General features: G+C 41.1%; 1 protein-coding gene across 4 annotated transcripts; it reads left to right on the forward strand.

The window, feature by feature from the left end:
* Window positions 1–2,621: 2,621 nt before the first annotated feature.
* Window positions 2,622–27,462, forward strand: UBXN7 (UBX domain protein 7). 4 transcript variants are annotated; one of them, XM_033150164.1, is made up of 11 exons: window positions 2,623–2,838; window positions 7,975–8,122; window positions 10,667–10,734; window positions 13,438–13,503; window positions 18,065–18,177; window positions 23,774–23,920; window positions 24,087–24,177; window positions 24,747–24,874; window positions 25,566–25,956; window positions 26,380–26,459; window positions 27,125–27,462. In XM_033150164.1, the coding sequence occupies exons 1-11, from the start codon at window positions 2,766–2,768 to the stop codon at window positions 27,284–27,286; spliced, it is 1,467 nt and encodes a 488-aa protein (XP_033006055.1). In that variant the 5' UTR covers window positions 2,623–2,765; the 3' UTR covers window positions 27,287–27,462. The 4 variants fall into 4 exon arrangements, with proteins under 4 accessions (XP_033006057.1, XP_033006055.1, XP_033006059.1 ...); XM_033150168.1 differs by having other exon boundaries at window positions 2,836–2,906; XM_033150165.1 differs by lacking the exon at window positions 2,623–2,838 and adding an exon at window positions 3,048–3,118.
* Window positions 27,463–27,732: the final 270 nt, after the last annotated feature.

Raw genomic sequence — 27,732 nt, forward strand, 5'->3', positions numbered from 1 at the left:
CTGTTTGCATACATCCCGTAATGGAACTGCTGCATAAGTGGGGATTCCCCTGTAGTTGTTTGCTCTTAATTTGAAGCACTGCCAACTTACATCCAATATTGTATATATTCAACTGGATTGAGGTACCGGTACACTTTATAGAAAACTTTAAAAATATCTCTTTTTAGTTCTAATTGATTAAATTCACTTTAAAAACAAATTTTGCACATTTCAGAGAGATTATCATGGTGGACTGCCTACCATTTTTAAATAAGCTTTTAATCCTTTTATCATACTGAATTAGAATTGTGGAGTGTTCCTACTCAGTGTTCCAGTCAGCCATACCCTCTTCAATGGCATTCTAATTGTTAATTATAGGTTTTTAAAAATTTAATGATACCCCATTTGATATTCCCTCACACCCATTTTTCATCAACAGTATTCTGTGACCACTCAACATGTTCGGTACTCATTAGACTATTGGGGATGGGGGTTCTTCCCTCTTTAATATTTTCAAACCTCAGAGCAACATGCTGATACCGCCATTTTGTGCATGAATTGTGCAGTTTTGGCTATAAAAGCAACAGAACTCACTTCCACATCAGAAACATAGTTGACTTACAACTTGCATGCATTTAACTTGCACAATCACAGCTTTACGCGCTTGGTGGCCAGTCAGAACTCAATTGTACCGATTTCACACTGGATTTCTTCTGTGGAAAGAGCTTTTAAGCTCTCTGATTGGCCTCTGAGAAGGTGTCACAAGATCTTGCGGGACTGTCCAAAACCTCACAAAGGCCTCCAGGGTCCATGCAAGACCTTCCCTTTCCCTGCTACTTCTACCTTTCACCCTGGTTGGTGCAAGGACGGCTGGATGTGCTATTCCATCATACTCCCACTTCTTCCAGTCGGATTAGGATTGCAACCTAAACTAGGAATCAAATTGACCTGACCCTGCTTCAAAACTCACTTCATGAATCAACTAGATAGCCTTAGGTTCACTACTAAGTGCCAGCCCTTTTTGCAATGTGGGAAACACTGACTTACCTTATATGATGATATCTATACAGCAGAGGTAACCAGAAATTGGACTACAATTCCCATCAGCCCCAGTCATAGTGACCAGTAGTCAGGGGTGCTGGGACTTTAGTCTAACAGCATCTGGAGGGCACCACGTTGGCTGTCCATGGCTTATAGGATAATTGTAAAAAGTGTAGTGCACTTTGGGGCATAAGTCAAGCAGGAGGAGGAGCAAACGTACATTTACCTATCTGATACTAGAACAGATACTGCATGGAAGCAATATACAAAAATGATAGCTATCATTTCCAGTCTAGATTTTTTACCTAGCGCAGCTGGACGCGGCTGTGCTTATGTGGTCCACCAGGAGGACTCCACTTGAAGGCAGCTCATGTCAGTCCCACTACTTTATGTGGCTGTGCATTACTTTCCATGAAGCGGTTGGTGATCACGGCCCATTCTTTATTATTACTATTATTAATTAGATTTGTATACCACCCTTCATCTGGATTCTGAAGATGGCAGGGCAGTTCACAACAGAAATACAAAACGAGAGCAGAAAATACTAACAACCCCGCCCCCAAACAAACCAATAAACTCCACTCCCATAAATACATTTTAAAAGGCCTAGTTACAGAGAAATGTTTTTGCCTGGCATCAAAAGATAAGTAATGAAGGTGCCAGGTGAGCCTCCTGGAGGAGAGCATTCTACAAGTGAGGAGCCACCACAGAAAAGGCCTGTTCTTGCATTGCCTCTGAAGAAGGGCCTCCGCTGATGATTACAGGGTCCAGGCCACTTAATATGCAGGGGGGGCATATTTTAAGTATTTTTAGGTTAGGTAAAGGTATAGGACCCCTGGACAGTTAAGTCCAGTCAAAGGCAACTCACTTTTCAGGCAGACAGCTTTCCGGGTCATGTGGCCAGCATGACTAAACTACGGGCACATGGAGGACTGTGATGGAGCGCATGGAAACGCCGTTTACCTTCCCGCCTCAGCGGTACCTATTTATCTACTTGCACTTTAGATGCTCAAACTTTCTTGCCCCAGTGAGCAACCTAATCACCGAATTCTGCATCAGCTGTACTGAATTAACCCTGCATGGAAGCACCATGCAGCAGTGCTTCTAATATCTACCTCAGGGAACATGGCATGGGCATAGCAAGGATTTTGTTGGGGGAGGGGGACCTCAGCTAGCTATGTGTTTTTATTGATTCCGGGAGCAGCTGCCCCTCCCTGCCCCCCGTGGCTATTCCCATGCAAGGGAAGCAGGACTTCGCCACTACTCCTGACGGTATTATTATTATTATTATTATACCGCCCTAGAGCTTTACCTTACCTAAAAATATATGCATTACTTGTGTCAATGACACAACCCAGAAATGGCAACAGGCGTGAGCTGCCACGAAGCAGCTTCTTCCTCCCCCGAGTCCCGCGGGAGAACTGCGCTGCCACTTCCTCGGTTTCCACTTTATCTCCCGGGGCTTCCGCCGGCCGCAAGTTTAAGGGGAAATGCAATCCGCCGGCCGCTAGAGGGCGTCAATCGGCGACTGGGATGCCATCTGTTGGGGCGGACGGCAGGAGCGCAAGCACCAGCACACAGAACCCCTCTTCCTCTTCCCTGTGTCTTTCAGCCTCGCGCTCCCAATAAAGCTTGGCTGTTGAAGTTGAAAGCGAGCAAGGGGAGACTGGGGTGCGGTGGTTCTGCGCCTGCGCACTGCAGCCGGCAGGTGGCGGGTGTTGTTGTTCGGCGGTAGAGGCGGCAAGATGGCGGCGCCCGGGGGCTCCGCTGCCGCCTCAGCGTTGAAGGGGTTAATCCAGCAATTCACCGCCATCACGGGTGAGGCGCGCGAAAACCCGGAATAAGCTTAAGCGAGGGCTGGAGCCGTTTCTGCTATGGGGCGGGATGTAAGGCTGGGGGGAGAGGGGCTTTGCTTGGGGTCGGGGGAGGAGAGGAGAGGAGGGCGACGTCTGTGACGGAGTTGGCGGCAGGCAGAGAGGAGAGAGAGACCCAGAGGGAGCGGGAGGGGGGAGCTGGGAGGGGGTGGCGGTTCCCGTGTGGAAAATGAGATTGTGTGGAGGGAGCCGAAATAGGAGCCCGGGGCTGTGCTTTACCACGGGTAAGGGCAAGTAACGATGTGCAGCGGGGAGTTGAGGGGGGATTCCTTTGTGGAGGAAGGTAGGGGGGGCATAAGATGGGGTCGAGTATGCATTTGGCAGAGAGCGAAAACGAGAGCGCTCAAGCGGGCCGCAGTGTGACATCCTCCAGAAGGAGTTGGGAGTTGAGGCTTGATCGTTGCCTTGGGGGGTGGGAGGGAAGAACGAGACCTGACGCTTAGAAATGCCCGCCCCATTTCATTTCCTGAGATGAAAGCTCCTCTCCTGACCTCCCTTCTTTTTTGGCTTTCTGTGCTGCTGGGTTGAGTCATTATTGACACAAGTAATGCAGTAGAGCAAAAATCAATTTTTAATAGACTGATAATGATAAGGAAGGGATTGCTCTTGGTATACATACTCTGTACAGTTGTGAGAGGAAGAATATCCTACCAAAGTATTCATTATTATCAGATACTTACTAAACAGAATTTCTGCAGGGCGACTTTATATCTGGGTATTTGAGAAAATTTGTAACTGCGTGAATTAGGCAACGCACATAATAAAGACAACAAAATACAGTTGTACTAATGTAACATGGACCATGGCAATGGATGTTTCAGGGCATGGGGAGAGGCAGCTAGTGGTAGCACATTAATTGTTTCTAAGGTAAATGACGGTCTTGTGGCAAGGCATTTCAAAGATTAATCGTGAACTGTTTAAAGAAGTCCGTCTTCTGTCCTGAACTTTCTGCCTGTCAGTTTGTTTAATGATCTTGAATACTAATCTTGAGGGAGTAGAATGTCTGGTAATACTGTCTATATATTGTTCATAATTTTACAAAGTTCTCTTAGGCCACCACTTAGCAGTCTTCTCCAACCTTCTTCCAGCCTTTTCCTGAGATGAAGTTATCCCCCTCTATGTTTTCTAGGACTCACTGACAAATTAAGGCTGCAATTCTATATGTACTTATTTTTGAGTAGATATACCAGTACATGAAATTGCCCTATAAACTTTGTTAGATTACATGAACAGTTTAAACTGGTGCTGCAAGAGGCAGATCTTTGTTTTTTGTTTTCTTAATCTGTTGCACCAAGTTAAATCACCTTGCTTTAATTGGTCTGTGCTACTGAATCCTTAACGTCAAAGTAACTTTACCCTAGGGAAGCTAATGTACCTTTGAAATGTGGTGTTAGAACTCCTAAGTGACCATAATAGTATTGAGTATTCCCTTTATCCTAGCAAGGTATTGTTTGTTAGGAAGGTTTTTTCTACTGGCTAGACTGATGTAATTGGAACTTTCTGTTTGCCTCCTTTGTGGGAGTGGGGAACTAATATCTCTAAAAGTGTGTTGAATAACAAAGATACATTTGACTGTACTTTTTCTAACTTATTTTATTGTAAGTTCAGATTTACTGTGTTTGAGGCAAAAAAATACAATATTACTACATTGTATAGTTGTAAATCATTCTGGTGTCATTACTTGCTGCTGTGTTAATTCTGTAGTGAATAGGACAGGCCTACATCAAGTATTGTGGCTGAGAATAATTATTTTACTAAATTCCACATCTTAAAAAATATTTAGAATGTAGAATTAAGTAAAGAGAGGAAAACAGAATCACACTACCCTTTTTAGTAAAAGGAAACAGGAAAAGATCAAGTTCACTATTTAACTTTCTTTCAATGTAAGGAAGTGCATATCATCTATTAAAAGGAGACAAATGTATCTTAGTATATACCAAGAAAATATTTATCCCCCATTATAAGTCTGTCAGGGGAAATGTCCCTTGGGAAGAGTTCTTAATTGGGATGCATAATCCTGTTCATCAGCTTTCTCATGTCCATTGAGATAATAAAATTACACAAAAATAGTTTTATTTGTTTAAGGGTTAATGATGAATTCTTAATTAGATGAATTTGGTCACATTTAAATGAAGGCTCATCATACTAGAGAGTGTGGCAGGAATCTTTTACTTTGAAGCACAGCCTCTTAAATAAAGAGAACTTATTTGTTAGGACTGGTTTAACTGTTTATAGCTCATGGAAAGAGGAGAGACGGTGCACTGAGCTGAATGATCCTGCTTGAATGAATGAATGCTTGTGGGGTATTTTAATATAGGTAGGAGTCCTTCTCGCCCCAGCAAAGAGGCACCTTATCTATGAGAGGCGCCATATTCACTTACTTTAATTTCTGTCTGGACTACATGGGAGTGAAGCAGAACTGACCACCCCAGTTACTTCTGATTGTTCCGCCTTGTTTAATGATGATCCACCCCACTGGATCATCACCTTGTCGTGATAAGTGGGCTTTCACATTCCTATGACCCTTGTGAGCAAAGCTGCTGGGAGTCTTCTACTCCCAGCAGAGTCACCCAAGGCGGTAAGGTCAAAAGAGAGGAACTGGACAAAGAATGATCCTAGAACAGGCAGAAGATAACAAGCAGTATGTTACAACAGCTGTGAAGGCAGATGAAGGCTGCAGCAGATAAAAATCTACCGGTCGTCATGATACTCATGCCATCAGAATAGAGCATTACTGCGAAGACTCTGCGTTGGTCAGCATGCACTGATCTACACACAGAAAACGAATTATGCACAGGCATAATCCAAAAACCAATCCCAAACCCAAAAAAGTCCCATGGCGATCGGCAAATGGTAATGGGGGCAGGACCATGAAATCTGGAAGCCCCTAGTCATGAACCGGCAGATGGGCGGTGGATACAGATTCATTCGTTCTGACTCAAGGAATGAAGCAGTTGAGTAGCTCGGCAGCTGTATCCACAACATAGCAGTCCTATTTAGGATCCACTCTGCTCACTCCAAAAATGGGGAGGGGCTAGAAAAGGTGTCGTAAACATTGTCTGCCTCCCCAGTGGTCTTAAAAGACAATTGAATTTTGGAACATGGAATATACAGACCTTGTTAGACAACACAGATAATGAACGTCTCAAACGCAGGCCTGCCACCATTGCAAGAGAATATTGCAGCGCTTCAAGAAACTCGAAGATCAGGTGTCGATGAAGACATTAAAGAAAAATTTCATTCTCAGCTGGATGCCATCCTATCAGAGACATCTAAGGAGGATAAAATTATCCTCCTGGGTGATTTTAATGCAAGAGTTGGGCGAGATTTCGATCTGTGGCCTGGGACTATTGGGAAGAAGGAATTGGCAACAGCAACCAGAATGGAATCTTACTTTTGACTATATGTGCAGCGTACAACCTTGTTATTACCAACACACGCTTTCAACAAATTAAAAAATTTAAAACGTCATGGAGGCACCCTCAGTTAAACCACTGGCATCTCTTAGACTATGTAATTGTCTAAAGATTGCCGCAATGTGCTCCTTACCAGAGCTAAGACAAGTGCCGACGACTGCTGGACAGATCACTGATTAATATGTTCCACAATGGCTATCCAGATTATACTCAATGCAGGCTTCAAGGAAGGAAACCAAGGCGCAAAATGAACACCCAAGCCCTTCAAGCTCCTATTAAAGTAGGATTGCTTCCAAACGACTCTTAACGACCAGCTGCTTTCGGAGTTCCCTGGTAACATCTAGAAACAGTGGACTAAAAAATCCATTATTGCAGCATGTGAACAAACTATTGGATACCAAACCAAGAAACACCAGGACTGGTTTGATGAGAATGGAAGTGAGATTGACAAAAAAGGAGATTAACAAAAGGAAGGCCTTACAGATCTGGCAAAGAGATAGAAACTGCGCCACTAAGAAAAAAACCCTATGCCAACACTAAGGCTGAGGTTCAAAGAAGAACCAGAAAACTAAAGAACACCTGGTGGATAAAAAAAGCTCAAGAGATCCAGCACTTAGCCGACATGCATGATGCACAGAGCTTTAAAGCCACAAAGATAATCTGTGGGCCAATAAATCATGGCGTATGCCCCCTACGCTCAACAGACGGTACCACACTTCTAAAAGATAAAGAAGCTATCGCATTGCACTGGAAATAACATTACCAGCATCTCCTTAACCGCAACTCCCCCATAGCTGCTGAGGCCCTCTCACAAATTCTGCAAAAACAAATTAGAGGTGAGTTTGCAGTATCTCCAAATCTGGGAGAGTTGTGTACAGCTATTAACCAAATGAAAAACAACAAAGCCAGCAGACCTGATGGGATACCTGCTGAAGTCTTCAAAGTGGGCGGAATTGAACTTACACAAGAACTTAACAAGCTCATAGGAAAAATCTGGGAGAGAGGAGAGATCCCAGCAGACTTTAGGGATGCCAAAATTATCAACATTTTTTAGAAAGGTGATAAAATGGGTTGCAGAAACTATCAAGGCATGTCTTTATTACCTGCGACCAGCAAAAATCTTGCAAGGATCTTAGCAAACCATCTCCTAACTATATCCGAGGCTACCCTTCCTGAATCCCAAAATGGTTTTCAACCTTAAGTGGACATGATTTTCACTGCTCAAAAGCTTCAAGAAAATGCAGAGAGCTAAACCAACCCCTGTATATGATGTTAATTGACCTGAAACTAAGGCCTTCGACACTGTAAATCGTAATGCCCTGTGAACTGTCTTACTGAAAATTGGCTGCCCATATAAATTTGTGAACAGCATATGCTTTTTTTGTTGTAAACTACCCTGTGATCTTTGGATGAAGAGTGTTATATAATTTTAATAATAATATGCCTAACCATGATACAAAAGAGGGAAAGGTAATCTATTTCTGTCTCATTCATTTGTGTAGGCTGCTGTTTCAGTTGGGTATTTCAAAGAGCATAACATGCAAAGCAAATGTATTATGAAATGTCATTTTATTTAAGAAACAAAAAGTCTTACCTTTCTGATCGCATGTATTGTCCAATTTCTTTTTAATAACTGAGCACTAATGTTTTTCCTTGTATCACAGGTGCCACTGAAAGTGTAGGCAAGCATATGCTTGAAGCATGCAACAATAATCTGGAAATGGCTGTCACTATGTTCCTTGATGGTGGAGGGATAGCAGAAGAGCCCAGCACTAGTTCTGCAAGTGTATCAAACCTTCGACCACATACAGAGTATGTAATTTTGTGAATATCCATAGGATGGATAATTTGCTTTAAAATATGGAAATGGCAGATATCAACATGTTTTTCTGTAGATGTTCTTAGTTTCAGTTACTAAACTCCTTGCATCTTACTGTTGTTCTAGAAACCTAACAGTTTAGTTCAGGTTACAATTTGCACATGTCAGAAGTGGGAAGGCAGATGTACAGGCAGGAAACAGTTCATACAGTGCTATATGTAGCACTGACTTTAATCAGTTCCCCCCCACCCACCCACTTGTAGAGAGGCTACATCTGTTTATTATTCTTATATTTTAAAGTTGTTTCAGTTGAACTTATTGCTCGTTGCCTAAATAATCTGTTTTATAGGGGGGCTCATAATACATTTATATGTAACACTTGAGGTTTATATTTTTAGGACCCAGCTTATTTTTATGATTGCAAGTTGTTTTACATTGTTTTAAATATTGTGTTTTAATTCTGTAACCTGCCCTAGGACCTTAGGAGGAAGGGCAGGAAATGAATGAATGAATGTTGTATCCAACTAAGAGTAGACTCATTGGAATTAATGGACCTAACTTAGTCACATCTATTATTTTCATAAATTTAATGTTAGATGCAGTCCTAAATAAATAAATTGAAGTACAATTTTGGCATTATATGGCAAGAAGGGTAAAGTTGATTTTATTTTTAAAATAAATCTTGCATATGGACAGAGGCAAATAACACAAATTAGAAAAAAATATCATGTATTATTCATATTTCCAAACAAAAAAGTGGGTTTAGAAATAGGGACTGGGTCCAGCAAAACCTTTGCAATTACAGGTGTCCCCCAACTTGTACGTGATTGACTAACACATCAACGCATGTGTGTGTGGCGCTGGGACATACTGTAAATAGATTCAAACCAAGAAATGGTGGGAGAGAGCTAGAGAGTCCTCATGGCTTGCAAGGAGACCCTCCCCAGAACCCAAAGAGGACTTCAGTGAGGGTGGAGGAAGTCCCAAAGAGACTGGTGTAGTGGGGTTTTGCTTAGGTTGCTCATCCTCACTACTTAACAGGTGACACATGTGGTAGCCCAGCAGCTGCTGTCCTACATGTCCTGCAGCCAGCTCCAGAGCTTCAACTCAAGTTGAAGAGAGAGTTGTGTGGAGAGAGAGCAGTGAAGAGAGCAGGAGAACAGGGGGAAATGGTGTTTAGAGGCTTTTTAGAGGGTGCTCCCCACTTAGGCGTATTTCGCTTATGCACGTGGGGCCCTGGACCCTCTGCCTATGTCGGGAACACCTGTAAATGCATCTACGCTTTCCCTATATATGTGATTATATGTGCAAATTCCTTATTTTCCTCAAATTGCTACCCTTCTCTCCCACTACTTTTTTGTACGACTCTGAGCATCTTGACCTGTCATACCCATTAAACAAGACATGTTAGCTCCTTAGATATGGGAGCTAAAGATTCCCATATCTGTAGGTTAAACAGAAGAGGTGGCTCTCACAAAAAAAATGTGTTGACTGCCAATCCCTTTTTATATATACTAAAGAGCATCTTTACTTTGATACCTACCAGAAATATCTCCATTCCAATACAGTCGTACCTTGGGTTACGTACGCTTCGGGTTGCGTACTTTTCGGGTTATGAACTCCTGTAACCCAAAAGTGTTTCCCATTGTGCATGCGATCTGTGCATATGCAGAAGCGTTCTGTGCACTTTTCGGGTTATGTACATTTCGGGTTACGTACAATGACCCAGAACGAATTGAGTACATAACCCAAGGTACCACTGTAATACACTTTAAAACCTTGTACAGGTGAAACTCGAAAAATTAGAATATTGTGGAAAAGTCCATTTATGTAAGCAATTGTTTTCATTAGCTACTGGAGTTTAATATATGAGATAGACTCATGACATGCAAAGCGAGATATGTCAAGCCTCTGTTTGTTATAATTGTGATGATTATGGTGTACAACTGATGAAAACCCCAAAGTTGAAATTGTTAATTTGGGGTTCTCATCAGCTGTATGCCATAATCATCAGAATTATAACAAATTAAGGCTTGACATATCTCGCTTTGCATGTCATGAATCTATCTCATATATTAGTTTCACCTTTCAAGGTGAATTACTGAAAGAAATGAACCTTTCCACGATATTCTAATTTTTCAAGTTTCACCTGTACAGTGGTACCTCGGGTTAAGAACTTAATTCGTTCTTAACCTGAAACTGTTCTTAACCTGAAGCACCGCTTTAGCTAATGGGGCCTCCCACTGCCGCCGTGCTGCCGCCGCCCGATTTCTGTTCTCATCCTGAAGCAAAGTTCTTAACCCGAGGTACTATTTCTGGGTTAACAGAGTCTGTAACCTGAAGTGTCTGTAACCTGAAGCATCTGTAACCTGAGGTACCACTGTACAACATAGTTAGCGCCTATGCTGTTCTGCCTCTACTGCGTTGTAGACCCAAAGTATTGGTTTAACTACCGGTAAATGAATATAGTCCTATTTTGGGCATGTAGTATAGCTCTTGCTGTCATATGCAAAAACCTATGTTTCTAATCTTTATAGAGATGAAGTAAGAGCACCTATTCCTCAAAAACAGGAAATTTTGGTAGAACCTGAGCCTTTATTTGGTGGTAAGTGAGCTTCATTTTAATGTTTACCCTTCCAAATGTTGTAGTAAGGAAGGTAGAACTCTGCAAAACTGCCTCTATAGTTATAGCATGTGCTCTTGCAATACTGAAGTATTTATACAAAAGTCATATTCCCACTACTGTCAACTTAGCATACATAATTGGTACTCCTGGGAATGATATTTCAAATACTCATTGCTGCTGCTATTCTCATTTTCTAGATATGGAACAGTGCCAAAATGTCAATGCTAGCTGCTAAGTAAATTTCTAGTAATTTTTTTTTGCAATAAAATATTATAGTAAAATATCCATAATAAAATACTCTGAGGGGCTGCAAATAAATAGTAATTTATGGGGTTAACATGTGTTCATAAGAAATTGCAGCTATGGGATGTGTACTGTTGAGTATTTTGCACTTGAGAGTTTTTAGAAACCGAAATCCAAGATTTCCATGATATTTCAGCTTCCGCTAAATATAGTTTCCAAAATTATCTACTGATAGATTTCCATTATATTAACAGGTTAATGGGGAACCTATTAGCTGTATTCTTAAAATAGTGGAATAGTTAACAGTAAATGCTGCCTGCCTCTTTAAGGAAAGGCTGCTACTTTGGGATATAATGAGAAATGCATTTTCTAGAGGCCAGTTGAGTTTGATGACTGGAAGCCATGTGATAATTATAAGTTACACACTGAAAAGTATATTTGCAGTTAAGACAACATAAGATCTGGTGAGAAGCCCTTGAAGTTACATGAAGCTGTTTACTCAACTGTAGGAAATCAGCAGAGAATGACTTGGGGATTGTAACTAGCATTTGACATAAGATTCATCACATAAGATATTACATAATATGCACCTCAGTTTTAAAGGTGAAGTGCCATAAATAAATTTGCTGCAGTAATGTATTGAATACATGTTAGAACAGTTGCCATGTTAGCCTGCTGCAAATAACAGCAAATGGGTTCTACTACGCAAAAGCCTAAGTCATAATAAATGTGTATTTAAGGTGCCCCAATAAATGTGTATTTAATGTGTCTTTGCTATAAAGCATCTAAAGTAGCAAAATGAAGTACAACAGTTAGAACATAGACGTTCACTGAATGCTTACAGTCTGGTTTAATGTATGCTGTTCACTTGAATGGGATAGCCAATATTGTAAAAAAAAAATTTTTTTTTAATTAATTTATGAAACAGCATAGGTCAAGGGTCACCCACATGGTGCACCACAGGCACATGTGCCAGCAGAAACCTTCCCATGCATTTACAGCATTTCCTCACTCCACTGAAATTAGATTTTTTAAAAGCATTATATTATAGGCAGTGTTACAGTTCCATGAGGTTTTTGTGTGTGTGTGTGTGTGTGCGCGCGCGCGCGTGTTTGGGGCCATTACTCCAGTTTGGAAATGTGTCCACAGGCCCCCCCAAAACTGGCCACACATTGCTTTGCAGATTGAATTGTTATTAGAACTAATCTCACTATCCCTAAAGCTGTTGTCTGCCATTTTTGACACAATTTATGGGTGCAAAAAGAGTGTGGCAAATGCTTTCATTTGCTTACCAGCTATGCTATGCATTATAATCTACTACAAAAGGTGTCATGTTTCAAGCATAGCTTAATTCCTGATTCAATCCACTTTGAGAAATTGCCTTATCAAATAGCATGTGCTTAAAGGAATAGGACAAAATCATGCTTTTACCTTTTTCTGGGAATTGTTCCCAGTATAGTGAGATCAGGTCAGGCAGCATATGCTGTATCTTGCCATTATCAGAAGTGCAGTTGGGGGTTACATGGGTAGCACTCAGTTAGTGCTAGCACCCAGATAGTGTTCCACAATCTTCCTACAGCAGGGGAAGAGGACACTCAGGCCCGGAGGCTGAGAGCTGCTCTCCATGGCTCTCTATCTAACCATTGGAATTCTCCCTAGGCTACAACCCTTCCACAAGCCATAGTCTTCACTGGGCCTGCTCCATATCAACCTTGAGTGCTTTTGCTTGGCCTTAATATGTTTTTGAAGTAGATATTGTCTCTTCCTTGTTTGGATGAAGAGGAATATTTGTAGAAACCTCTGACTTTTGCATGGCTGATATACAGTCTACTGTACATATTAAAAGTCCTATCTGTTGCTCCATTCAGTTTGCCTCTGCCTCCGATACTGGTATGCAGCCCCTGAAAGGTTGCCAACGTAAGAATGCAACTCTTGAATAGAAAAGGGTTCCCCATCCCTGTCCTAGAGCTTCATGTTGGAGTTTTCACCAAGCTGGGGAAATTTTTTATTTTGCTGTACCACTGGCCTTGGATGAGGTTTTTTTACTGCCTGGGTCTTTGCTGCTGGTTTTTATTGCTATGTGGCATTTTGCTGATCTATCTCGCTGTTCCAGGTGTTATTATTTCTATGATACTTTGTTGCATATTCTTGTATTTTGGTTGTTTTTATGTGTTTCAAAGGCTTTCAGGCAGAAAAGCAGCCTATAAATTTAAAATAATTTAACATCTACAAGTACCCTATTAACCAGGAACATGGACATCATGTCCTGATGGGCACATGTGTGTAACAAATTAACATAATGCATTATTGGTATTTTCAAATCACCTGGTCACCATGAGTTCAAATCTGTCTTGAAGCTTCAGCCTTTTCTACCACAAAACAGTTCCATTGAGAGGTTTCTTATGACTAATATGAGTTTTAAATTCTGTTCTTGATAAGCTCCAAAAAGACGCAGACCTGCTCGTTCAATATTTGATGGTTTTCGGGATTTCCAGACAGAAACAAGTAGGTATCTGTGAATCATTGTCTTCACATGCCATTTTCTTTGTTTATTGGCTTTATAGAGGTTAATGATGTGGATCCCTTAGACCTTGTACTATGGGCCACATCGTGTACCCCACCCAGGAGCTGCATACTGATATGGGAATTGATAAGGCTTGCATTATGTAGGCACAAAAACAATAACCTAAAATCCCACTAAGGATATAACATAGCCACATATGCATTACAAACATGAGGTTTGTAATTTTTAGGTAAAAAGAGCCCCCTGCATCAGGGCAGGAAGGTTAAATGCATATGGAAGCCAGTCAAGTTGTTCACTCTTTGGCTGCAGTTGTTAGATATGGTGTAGTTAGATTGAGACTTGAGACCAAGTTAATGGCAGCAGCGGACTTTCTTTTGCAGCATGGTTTATTAAATCCAGACTCTACATTTCATTTTGCCAGTGGCAACAACGTCCCCACTCCCAAAATTGCCTGTCCCCTAAACTCTCCTAAGAATTGCCATGGAGGTCTCTATTGTTTTTGGATGGGCTCTTGCTGCTTCATGTTGCTTATGCAAAAGCCCTATACAAAGTGAAATAAGACCCAGCCCTCATATATTTTTCTACTAGAAATAAATAAAACCATTCCTGTTTTAAAAATATTTTGTCATATCAAAGCTTGTGTTAATGGTTGTGGTGTGTTTGCATAAATAAAAGAAGGGAAATTGCTGGCCAAAGGTTTAATTCCAAACTTTTGGAGGAAATAAAATAATGTTGGCCTTCTTTGGAGGCTGTGTGTACACAAGCCAGGACTGAAATTGGTGCCAAGTGTGCTGAATAAAGTTTAATAATCATATTTTGGAAGATTTATACCTTAGTAGTTGGAAAACAGGTGTTGGTGACCTTGCAGTTATTACTGTCTTAACTATATTGAAGTTGTTTCCCAGTTCTTTATTCAACAAAATACTGAATAAATAGCCAAGATAGTTTGCATCACATCTCTGTCACTGAGAAACTCCCCTTTGCAATGCACCATCATTTTCTGAGGCAAAAAGTTATTTTTATGCAAAGCACATTAATGAGCAGTGACCTCGATCTATAGTTCTTAGGCTACCCCAGATGGCGTTAGACCACCCCAAATGACACATCCACACCACCAGGGAAATGAATGTTCCCTATAACATGCCATAGAGTTGAGTCTGGCCCACTGCTCTTTGTGCAAGGCAGTGTCAAATATAGCAACTTCACAAGAAACATCGCAATTTCACATGTTAAGTGAAATGCTTATTTAGTTTGTCCTGGGCATGTATGGTCTTACTTGTTCATTTTCAAATTAGTCATGATAATTGTCTTCTATCGCTTCTACAGATAGATGTTCATCATCCCCTTTCTTGTTCTTGTTACCACAGTTGGGGAGTTCACACATATCAATGTACGTGAGACCATTTTTCATGCACATGCATCTTGGTACCAGGTAGCTCACACAATTAAAACTCATTCACGCTTATTCAGCAGACGTGGTACCACTTAAACATTTTTGATGGTGTCTCATGTACTAGTTCAGGTATTTAAGCTTCAATCAGTTTTGTGTATTGCTCAGAGCAACACTGCAGCTATCGGGATTCTGTTAATTCAGGTCTTTGGTGTATTGTTACATTAGTCTACTTAGAATTGTTTTTTTTAAAAAAAAAATATTGTCTTATATATTCATGACTCTTGATCAGCTGTGAAAGGTGCAGCCCTCATTTTAACATCAAAAATGTTTTTCCTTATCCCTCAAAAATGCTTTATCATACTTTTCAACCAGGAAAAGTTAAGTAAAACAAGGTGTCCATTATCTCTTGGTGTGTGGGTTTAGTTCTTTAGAGTATGTAAATAAAATGGCCTATGAACACATGAAGTCTGGAAAATGACACTCAGGGTGGATGGGTTGGTTGGTTGGTTGGTTGGTTGGTTTACACCCCAACTTCTGCTATATTCAAGGTAGGTAACATACTTAAGCTTAATATGAGATTTAACAGGGTAATGTCTTAATGAGGCTTCATAGTCACGATCGCTCCCCACATCAAATGGGGGGCGACGTTTGCGTGGTCGCGCGCAGCCCCTTGAGCTCCTAGGCGACACCTGGTAGTTTGGACTGGTTGCGCCTTCCCCCAGGAGGGATACCTGGGGTCTCCGCCTGGGGGAGGCATTGCCAGGGGATTGGCCAGGTAAGGGGAGGGACTACCTAGCCCACACAATAGAAGGTGTAGCTTACCAGGAAGCAGCAGTCGGGCTCCAGAGCTTCTCCCACCCTCCACTCCCTCAATTAACGCTTATTTTTGCAGGTTAACCTCTTCTTCACAGGTATGCAGGCGCTGCTATGTCAAGGCCGTTGTTGAAGGGCCGGAAAGGAATTTCCCTGCACTGGCAGGTTTTGCCTTTCCTGTAGCAATTCGTCACAACTTTGGCGGTTTCAGGCCTTGGGTGGAATCCTTTAGTCATCTTCCTAAATGGGGAGGGGGGGCGGTGACTCCACGCCCCCACTGCGGCAGTGATACCAGGGTTCCCCGTTAAAGGGGTATTAGGGGGAGGCATTTGACCATACGCCTAGAGGTTGTCATTGCTCTCCCCCACCAGTGACGTTAAACAGGGGACGGGCTATCTGCTTGAACATATGTTCTCCAGAGCTAGCCCAATCCCTGCACATTCTGGATAACCCTGAAGTTTCCCAGATCCCTGGCTGGGGGCTGGGAAGGATAAACTCCCAATGCCTGAGCCAAGGTCTCCCTACACCTGAATCTTAATAAAGTTGTGGCCAATTTTAATCCCATAGCACATTGTCTTGTGTCATTATTCTGCTCGGGGGTCGCCTGGGGGTTGGGGGACTCCGCCTGTCCACGCAAATGTATTTACATCTATGTAACTGTTCACTTTGGATTGCTAGATTCTGTCAAGTCTTCTGTAGTTTATTATTCTGACTGATTTTGCTATTTGTGTTTCTCCCAGATTATCTATTAAAATATTCCATCTTAAAATGGAAATAACCTTTAGTGTTGCCAAAGTGGGCTAAATGTTACAGCTTACTGTCCCTTCTCAATTTAAACAACAAGCCCGCAACTTGTGCACATTCAGCTTTATGTGTAGGACAAAAAAAATCAAACCCAAACAATAGAAAGGGGGCACAGTTCCAGGAGAAACTACTTTGGCAATACCCCCACCATTGAACCCTGTGAGGTTTGACTATACAAAATTTTGGCTTTAGGCACATGTCCATAGTCTAGGAGTACTTCTGGATTCCAATCTGTCACTGGAGTTTCAAGGGTTGCTTATGCCTTGTTTAGTCTTGTTCACCAGCTATGGCTGTTCCTCCTGGACTGGGATAGCATGGCCATGATACTCTATGCCAGGCATAGGCAAACTCAGCCCTCCAGATGTTTTGGAACTACAGCTCCCATCATCCCTAGCTAACAGAACCAGTGGTCAGGGATGATGGGAATTGTAGTCCCAAAACATCTGGAGGGCCGAGTTTGCCTATGCCTGCTCTATGCCCCAGTGATCTTCTGTCTGGTCTACTGCCATTCATTTTGTGTTGGGCTGCCCTTGAAGACAGTCCAGAAATTGCAGCTAGTACAGAATTTGACTGCAGATTGGTCAGTGGGCTGCCTGATGGCACCATGTGTTCACCAATCCTGAAAGCACTGTGCTGGCTACCACTGAGCTACTGGGCCCAATTAAAGGTGTTAGTACTAGTATACAAAGCCCTAAGTACTGTAGCATGGGACCCAGGTACCTAAAACATCACATTTCCCAATATCAGCTCAAAGTCTTACAATCAGCCTTATCTTTTGGTAAGTCCATAAGAGGACTTCTTGGTAGCAAATGATATTTATTTTGATCAGTTGAAATGGGGTGATGTGCATGTAATCCCACGTCCATATGTGTTGGCAATTATATAAACTTATTTCGGAAAGAAATCACCCTTAACACTTCTCCTTATGTAGAATTTTCAGTTAAGCTTCTAAAATATAATCATGCTGCTCTTAACACAAAAGTGAGGAAAATAAAAAGTGCATTTTTACCAGTAGACGAAGAGCTATATTTCAGTAATGCTTCAGTTGTGATTCTATATAGACACTTGGGAGTAAGTCTCATTGAGGCCAGTGAGGCATGCTTTTCAGTACAAATGCATAATATTGTGCTGTGAGACTTAAGTTTAAAAATATATAGTGGGCTATCAAGAGAGAGTACCTAGCAGAAAAAAATATTTTAGGATAATAAAAAGATACTTCAGACTAAGAGTAATGATAGTCATGTTGGCTCATAGGAAAAATTCAAAAGTCCATATAAGGGCCAACCCAGTATGTCATAAAATGGTCTGCAAGCTTTCAAATTCCCCACAACTCTTTGTTAGTATGTTAAGATGTGACTTTTATACTTTCTTACTCTCCCCTTGTTCTTTTCTTCTCCCTTTCTGATTTCATATTTTAAAACAAGCTTTCTGCACTTTTAACAAATGTTTTGTTTATAGTTGACAAAAGCAGTTTAGCATGTTAGAGTAAAAAAGTTGTTTACCTCCCATTTTTTTTCTTCTGGGTTCTGCAGTTCGGCAGGAACAAGAGTTGCGGAATGGAGGAGCAATAGACAAGAAACTCACCACCCTTGCAGATCTCTTCAGGCCTCCAATTGATCTGATGCATAAAGGAAGTTTTGAAACGGTAGGTTTGCTAAGCTTTGGCATAGTTTCTCTGTGGTAGCTTGGGCCCAGCTGCATGTGAGTATGTGTACATTTGCAATCTGATAATTCAATATGATGGTTAAAGAATTCACTTAAGCATGATGGCAACGAGTTGTATTTATATAACTTGGACACAGAAGGCAACTTTTAAGCAATTTGAATTCATTTTTGAAAAAGTACCCTTATGCGGTTGTGTTCCTCTGCCATCTTCTATATCCTCCCTCCCCCGCCCCTTTTCTTAAGATGTGTTGTCCATAATTGATCAATATGTATATTTGTAACTAATTAGGGGTATAAGTAGATGCCTTATATTGAGTTAGGCCCATTAGTCCATCTAGCTCACTATTGCCTACACTGACTGGCAGTAATTTTTCAGGGTTTCAGGTGAGGGACAATTTCCAGGCCTATCTGGAGATGCCAAGGATTGAACAGTGACCTTCTGCATGCAAGATAGATGCTCTGCCACTGTGCTATGGCTCTTCCCAATAGGATTGGAAATACTCTGGCTCAATTCATAGTTCCATTGGATGGAAAAATCCTGTTTCTATTCACTGGAAAACTGTGTTGCTCTTTCTCTTTGCCAGGCTTGTCAGATCCTTCTATCGGCCTCTTGTTTTGATACATTTGGAGTTTTGTCCAAAGTAGAAAAGGCTTTAAGTATATAATGTCATAGGTTGAATCCTTGATATTTTGGGGGAAAGGTCTCTGTTTGGCCGGGTGAGCAAGGATCTTTGCTTGAAATCCTGAAGAACTGCTGTGAACAAGTAGGCAGTAGTGTGCTTGATTGGTAAATTATCTGTCTTGTTTTCAATTAACTTCTTATATCATTGAGTTTTCAGTGGAATTTGCTTACAAGTAAGTATGTTTATACCTGTAGCTAAAGAACAAAGTAGGTTAACATTAAATAGTTGTCATAAAAACTTTTTTTCCACACACCTTACACCCATTAAAGAGGGCTCACAAAACACCTTCCCTATTTTATATAGCATTAATATGAACTAAACCAAACTGAATGTTAATCAAAGAACTTTAGTTGTAGGGCATGCAGAATAGGTCAAGGATGCATGCCTAATGTTCATATCCTTGGTTGCAAGTAGCATTACTGTTGCAGCTTCAGAATTTAAACAACTTCTATATTTTTATGTGTAAATAACATACTCACTTTTCTAACCCTTCCATTTCTGCAAATCATTGAAACCACTTTCAAAAATAATTTTCTACCGAGATCTGCTGTGCTTTTTGCCCCGGCTTTGTGCTCCTGAAACAAGGAGTACTGCACAAATTGTGTATAAGCTGCACTTAGGTCAACAGGGTAAAGGTAAAGGTAAAGGTAAAGGGACCTCTGACCTTTAGGTCCAATCGCGGATGACTCTGGGGTTGCGGCGCTCATCTCGCTTTACTGGCCGAGGGAGCTGGTGTACATCTTCCAGATCATGTGGCCAACATGACTAAGCCACTTCTGGCGAACCAGAGCAGCGCACCGAAACGCTGTTTACCTTCCGCCGGAATGGTACCTATTTATCTACCGTGTTTCTCCTAAAATAAGCCATAGCAGGATTTTATGCATTTGCGAAATATAAGCCGCTCCCCGATAATAAGCCATACCCCGAAAATAAGCCATAGTGACGTGGCACCTCCCATTAAAACAGCCTGGAGAGGCGTGGCTATGCAGTGTACCGATGCGACGCAGTTAAAATAAGACATCCCCTGATATACTGTGTTTTGTTGAGGGGGGAAAAATAAGACGGTGTCTTATTTTAGGAGAAACGCGGTACTTGCACTTTGATGTGCTTTCAAACTGCTAGGTTGGCAGGAGCTGGGACCGAGCAACGGGAACTCACCCCGTCGTGGGGATTCAAACCGCCAACCTTCTGATTAACAAGCCCTAGGCTCTGTGGTTTAACCCACAGCGCCACCCGCATCCCTGGTCAATAGTGTAGCAGGTTTCAAAGGTTCACATTCTGTCATCCTCTTCCAGTTCCTTCTAATTGGTGGTAGTATTCCTTACTCTCAGTCATGACACCTCTTTCTGCCTTGAGTAAAAATCTGCCTCTAACTTCTGTGTCTTTAATGGAGTCATTCCTTATAAAACTTCATATACCTGCATCTGATAAATTTTCCTTTAGTTTTTGATCTGGCATTGCCTTTTATATTAAAATGTTTTGTTTTCTTACTTGCTCTATAGTTCCTTTAGGCAGGGTCTACCCCCCCCCCCCGGTTTACTATATAATATGATAAGAGATTTACAAAGTAAAATTCTAGTGGGTTTCTACTTCAGGGAGACTCTTAATTCATATCAACACATGTTTTCCAATCAATTCTTTCTGCGTTATGTGCTGGAACCTCATAGTAGTGCATTGAAAACACCTTTAGAATCTAAGCCTTTTAATGAGTAAAATCATTTTAGGCAAAATAAGAGTGAAATGTTTTACTGATTCTAAGCAGTACTGTACTTTTAACAAATCCTCATTGGGGCATGAAGCTCACTGGGCGATCTTTGTCTGGTCACCAGCTCTCAGCTTTTAGGGTTGTTTTGAGGATAATACGTGGAGGAGCCATATGTGCCACTTTAACTCTTTGGAGGAGAAGTGGGATAGGAATGTAATAATAAATAATGCATTTTGTTATTTTGTTTATGATAAACATTAGAAGAAGAAACTTGCCATGAGAGGCAACAGTCTCATAGGTTTCTTGCTTCATAAGAGGAGCCACATTTTCACAAGAGTTTCCTCTTTTACATAAACTGCTCACACAGCTAGACCACTGGCATGAGTTGGTTTTTCCATGTATTGGAATGGGGAAGATAGGAAGCAGATGGAAATTCCCAGCACTTTATCACCATTGATACCCAGTATGCAGTTACATACCAGTATGTCTAAACAACTGTGAATGCAGAGGTAGTCTGGTGCATGAGTGGCGGTGTCTTGTTGAGCTTGGAGGCCCTTAGTCCATTACAGCTTTAGGAATGTTTATATTCTATAACATTAATTACTTTGAGTTGCTTTCCTTCTATCTTCTTCCAGATCTAGACAGGGTTGGCAGTATATCAGTTAAAGCAAAAAGAAACCAGTATCTTTTATTCTTTCTCATGTTCACACATGAGAAAATGAGCTTCAAATCCTTGCTTGGTAGTAAGCTAAAAGGGTAACTCTGAGCCAAGTCAGTACTTCAGACTAATCTTTCTGATAAGATAGTTGTGAGGCTATACAGTATTTGAGAAGAGTTTTAAAGCATCCTATACACTGCAAAGTGCTGTAGAAGTTATTGATAAGAGTGCATCTTTTTCTTCAACAACTTGGTATGTTCTAACTTTCCTTTGCCTTCTCTGTATAGTTAAGAATTTAATCAGCAACCTATGGCTCAAGCTGAGATGCAGTCATTTTTTTCTTGCATTTATGCCCATCTCTCTGAGTTGAGGGGTTTCATACCCATATAAAATGTAGCTTTATATAGAGAGAAAAAACGGGAAATATGCTAAGGATGTAGCAGTGCAGAGCAAAAAGTAGAAATTCAGTTATTAAAATTCAATTATTAAATTCAGTTATTAAAGTCAAACATCCATGTCCTTTTGTGAATACTTTGAAAATTTGATACAGTCACTTTACCTAAATTGGAGCAAATGTTTTACTTCTATTATTGTAGCATAAACCATATATCAGTCAGCTACAGGTTATAGAAGCAAGATACATTACCCTGAATTCATGAATTGGCAAATTCACTAGTTATATACAATGTGAGCACTAAGATTGCACATTTAAAGAGATTTTTGAGTTTGCACCATGTGAATTTCTAAGATATACTAGCTTTGAAAATTGCTGTGTTATAACAATAAATTGTATATACATTTTAATAGCAATTGGCAGGAGGAGTCCACACTTCACTGTTTAGGTGTAAGCAGTATTTCTATTCCAAGAATACTATTTAAGATTTAAGATTTCAGTCTTAAATGCCTACTGTCTGCCAACAAAATCTTAAAAACATAGGGTTGTATTCAGTGGTGTTTGTGTGTAAGTGCAACAAATTCTACTCACACAAAAGGACTTTACTCTCCTCCCTGTATCTTTCTGAAATCTGCTCCAGAGACTTGAGGACCCTTCAGACAAATTGAGGGAAGAAGAGGAAGGGTAAGCCCTGCTGTGTGAGTGGAATTTTGGATTATGCAACTTTGGATTCAATAAATAATAATAATAAAATTTTATTTATACCCTGCCCTCCCCGGCCAGAACTGGGCTCAGGGCAGCTAACACCAATAAAATTACAATAAAACATAAAAGAAAGAAGAAACAGTTAATTAAAATACAGGTTAAAATACAATTTAAAATTTAAAATGCAGCCTCATTTTAGTAGTAGCCCATAAATCAAAACCATAAGGAGAGGGAAACATAAGGGTCAGACTGCCTTTCGATTCAGTCAAATAGTTCGTGTATCAAATGATTTAAATACAAATAAAATATTATTTAATATACACTTATTTTTTGAGCATCTAGTACCAAACGTTCATTTTAAAATGTGGTAATTTTTAAAATTCCAGAGCTTTTTCATATGTAACACCCTTTTCAATGATTGGGAGAAATGACTTGTTTGTTTGCTGGCCCATAAAAAGTATTGCAAAGCATAGCTATGAAGTGTGATTTGACAGTGGGTCTGCAATCCACAATTTATCCCGTTGATCACTCAGTATTCAATAGATCATATACTTCACTTTTACAAAGTGAAATCTTATTTTCCAGAAAGCAAAATTATCAGGAATTGTTTCCTTTTTGTGAAGAATTCAGTTGGTGCAAACCCATGAATAAAATCTCTTTTAAGGAAGCCCAACCATTTCCCCCCTATTTATTCAGGAAATATGAGCATTCCAAATTTTGATATAGCACTCTTTTTTTCAACAGGTATGGCAATTCAGCGATCAGAATTACATTCTTGATCAAACTCCTACATTAACTTGCAACCAACCAATCAGGCAATGCCAGCTTTGTGACTCAAACCAGTAAGATCTCTTCCTGCAACTTCAAACCCTACCACCTCCCCCACTTTCAGTCTGAATTACCATCAGAAAGTGGCTCTTGGTGCTCCAATAATATAAAAAATATAGCATATACAAACAGAAAACCAGAGGGAATGAATAGTGGAACAAGGAACTGATAGTTATCAACAATGCCAATCCACCACAATTTTGGCTCTTGAATTGACTTGTCTGTCTTGCAGTCGTTTCCTGTTCTTCATTACATAATGTTTTATTCAGGTTGCACTCTTGGGTTTGAATTTCCCCACCTCAACCCCCCCCCCCCAATGCTTTCTCCCTAAACTTTCTTATGCTTGACATGTTGACATTGAGCAGTTTGGGATAATCACCATGTGATCTTTACTAAGACAAGTTGACCTGCAGAATTATCTAACTCTGTACACCGCTTGTCAGGCTGGTTTGCAGATTACCTTTTTGAGTCCTGATTGTACTTCCAGTGTGAAGAGGTTATAGTGAAGCTTGGCACAATAAGTAGAAGGCGTCATTGCTGGCATTGTTTATTGCTAGACCTTCATTTTTGGCTAATGTTCTTATTGTTGTTTCCTGTCTTCAGGCCAAGGAGTGTGGTCAGATGCAGAACAAGTGGCTCATGATTAACATACAGAATGTGCAAGATTTTGCCTGTCAGTGTCTCAACCGTGACGTTTGGAGCAACGAGGCTGTGAAAAACCTTATCAGAGAGCACTTCATTTTCTGGCAGGTGGGAAGGCTGCTTTCCTCAGTGACGAAGAGCTTAGTAACAGAGCCAATATCTGGGTTACATTTAATTTTATTTTAGCTATGTTGTAACTCCAAGTTGGGCTATATTGTGAAATGATGAAGTCGCTCCTTCAAGCATTTAAAAGGAAATCTTGGCTGTTCCATAGGTGTACCATGACAGTGAGGAAGGACAACGATACATACAGTTCTATAAACTAGCAGACTTCCCTTATGTGTCTATCCTGGACCCTAGGACAGGTAAGAGATGAAGCACTTGATTCTATTGCAGCTATGGGTATTTTATAAATAATACCTAAACACTTTCCTTTAGAAATGATTGTAAACTTGGAGCTGATTACTTTGTAATTAATATTACTATGTATCAAGGTACATCTCCATTTAGCTCAAATAAGGGAGGGATTTTGCTTTCTCATCTTTCTCATGATCTTCCCATAGGCATCTGACTGCTTTTAGAATGCAGGACCAGAGTATGATGTAGCTGGGTCAGTGTTAACTGTTGCTTTGCCCATGTTGCTTTAAGTCTATTAGGTACAGTTGGCTATTTGATATCTGGGGTTAAGAGAAAGATTAGCATTTATTACTTCCCAGCCACTGGAATTGATCCTGCTGTTCCCTTTGCAGAATCATTTTGCAAGTATGTTGGGAGTCCTCTTAAAATAACACATGGGTTAAAATCTCCAGCATATTGCAGTGCAAATGTAAATTCTATAAAGTCAGTGTTTCTATTTTGTTCCATTCTGTCCGCTACTTTGGTGATATTTTGAAACTCCAATTATTGAAGTATGGTTTATTACTATTTTAAATAGGACAGAAGCTAGTTGAGTGGCACCAGCTAGATGTAACTTCTTTTTTGGACCAAGTGACTGGGTTCCTAGGTGAGCATGGACAACTGGATGGACATTCCACTAGCCCTCCCCAGAAGCGTTCACGTTCTGTGAGTATAATAATTGTAATCGTTGTTGAGACCTTCCAACTCCCCCATTTTTACCGGGACATCCCAGAATTATGTAAGCAGCCCTGGCTTATGATTCCATCCCGGGATGTCCCTGGATTTCAGCCAGTAGCACAGAAAAGAGCACAGAACCAAAAGACAGACACACACGAGAAGGACCAGTGCCACTTCCAGAAGTACATCCCTGCAGCCCTCCTCATGCCTGTGTGGCGGCACACAGCCAACAGTGGCACACAGATGAGAGGCGGTACATGGTGGCAGGCACTCATACACACAAGCCAGTAAGACGGCATGCAAGTGAACAGCAGTGGGATGGTGTGGGAGGGTAGTTAGGTGGGCAAGCGGCGGCAGCTGGTAAGGGTTGCAACCAGGCAAGTGTCCACAGCGGGTGATGGGGGTGAGTGGGCAAGCGGTGGTGGCGTAATTAAGGGGGTGGTCCCAGTTTCTTCTTGGGAAATGTTTGATATCCTAATGGGATTTGCTGTTGAAGGGCAGGTCATAATATTGATTGGGGGGGGGGTGACATGCTCCACATTAACACCCCAAAAAAGGTAATACTTTGCTTTGTAAGCAAAAGTATTCATAAAAAGGAGGAATACTTTTCTGTTGTCTCTGCCCTACTTCTCAGTGTAATATAATGCCTCCCTTTTTGCTTTATGGTCATATTAACTAGGAGAGTCTCATTGATGCGAGTGAAGATAGCCAGTTGGAAGCTGCCATCAGAGCATCTTTACAGGAGACACATTTTGACTCTGACCAGGTCAAGCAGGAAAGCAGATCAGATGAAGAGTCTGAATCGGAGCTTTTCTCTGGAAGTGAGGAATTTATTTCTGTTTGTGGTTCTGATGATGATGAGCCAGAGAATCCTGCCAAGTCTAGGAAATCTCCACATAAGGATTTGGGCTGTAGGAAAGAGGAAGGCAGAAGGCCCCAACCTGAGCCCACAGCAAGGACTGAACCAGAGGTGGTAACAAACCACCGAGGACTATCTTGCATGGATTCTGGGGTAATAGAGGAGATTGGGGCTAACCCAGAAGCAGCAGTGAAGGAACTTAATGTGAACGGTAAGTGTGGTGGTTAAATGTTTCCTGCCATTAAAAAATCTAATGTTTAATATTCAGTCTGCTAAATCCATTATGGGGCTTTTATTCTGGTGGTGAAGGAATAGTTATGAAAATATGAAGCTGCTTTATAGTGAGTGAGACCATTGGTCCATATTGCCCAGTACTTTCCACTCTGGCTGGCAGTGGCTCTTGAGTTTCAGCCAAAGGTCTTTCCCAACCCTGTTAAGTGTATCTTCACTGGGGATTGAACCTGGGACCTTCTCCATGCAAAGTATGTAGCTTACCACTAAGCTGTGAGCCCTCACATGAACTCAAAACTTTTTGAAATGTGTACATTTCCACATTGATTTGTACTAAAATATTAGCACACAGATTGCTAAAGCTTGTTAATGTATTCTGTTTTATTTGTGATTTTCCTATTAGGACCAAAGGCACAGCTAATGCTAAGGTATCCAGATGGGAAGAGGGAACAAATTTCACTGCCCGAACAAGCTAAGCTTCTGGTAAATAGAAGTGATTTGTAGAATCACTGCTTTTTTGGTCTTAATGTCCTTTCCAGTCTCTGTGTGCATTTAAGACATGCTTTTGTTTACCTGGTTTTTCCCCCACTTACACTTCTTATAGTACAACATATGCTTTCCCCTTTCATGTGTGACTTCTAACCACCTCTTAACAGCCTAGTCCTCTGTCAGGTCTGTATCCAAGACTGTATCCCAAATTCTTGTCTAGATTTTTCTACTGTCCAAATGTCCTGCTCCAGACAAGTTGGGCTGTCTGTTGAGGAAGGTTAATGGTCCTTCATACTACCTTTTGCTAACTTAGGCATTCACAACACAGTATATGTCGTGATAACAGCAATGCCATCAGATTGTAGGTTAAAGACCTACAGCAGGGATTGCTGCCCTTTTGCTGCAGTAGCTTTCAGTAATAAGTAGTGCAATATTTCCATTTGCGCAGTGGAACTTCCTGTCTCTCTCATCTCCTTGCACCTTCCCCAAATCTGCTCTGGAGGGTTGGGCGAGAGTTCTAGGGTTGGGAAACCCCAGAACAGATTTAGGAGGGAGGGTAAGTTCTGTTGCACCGCCAGAAGTCCTTGTGCTAAAAGAACTGTATTGGATACCACCCTGTTGTGTTTTGGTGATGCATCTGGTCTCTGCTTTCTCTCTAGGCTCTCATCAAACATGTACAGTCGAAAGGATACCCCAATGAACGTTTTGAACTCCTCACCAACTTTCCTCGAAGGAAACTTTCCCATCTGGACTATGACATCACATTACAGGAGGCTGGTCTTTGTCCTCAAGAGACTGTCTTCGTGCAGGAAAGGAATTAGTACTCCCAGCCTTGCCCACCCATGTTATCTTTGCCTACAATATTAACTCACCAGTGTGCAGTTGGCTCCATGGGATTACAGAGCTGAAATCAGACAGCAGTTTGCTGGATTCTCTTTTCTCTCCCTCCTTTCATGCTACTCTTAGCAAATGAACCATGTGGAAACAGCAGGATAGGTTTGCTTGGCTTTGATGCTGGAGGAAGGCATGTTTGCTGTATCAAAGTCAGAAGTGTTGTCTGTATACAAAGCATGTTGAGGGTACTGAACAGCCAGAATAAGAAAAGTTTCTCATTCCCCTCAGAAAAAAAATCTATTTTCTTTAATATATTTTATTTTTCAACTGGTCACATGACCAAACATTGTGGGTTTCTTTAGACAACCATGTCAGCATGTGCTAGCTGCATTGATAAAGCTTTTTGTTCCCACTCTCATATGCAAGATTTGGT

The sequence above is a fragment of the Lacerta agilis genome, chromosome 5, assembly GCF_009819535.1.
Source record: "Lacerta agilis isolate rLacAgi1 chromosome 5, rLacAgi1.pri, whole genome shotgun sequence".
Lineage (NCBI taxonomy): Eukaryota > Metazoa > Chordata > Lepidosauria > Squamata > Lacertidae > Lacerta > Lacerta agilis.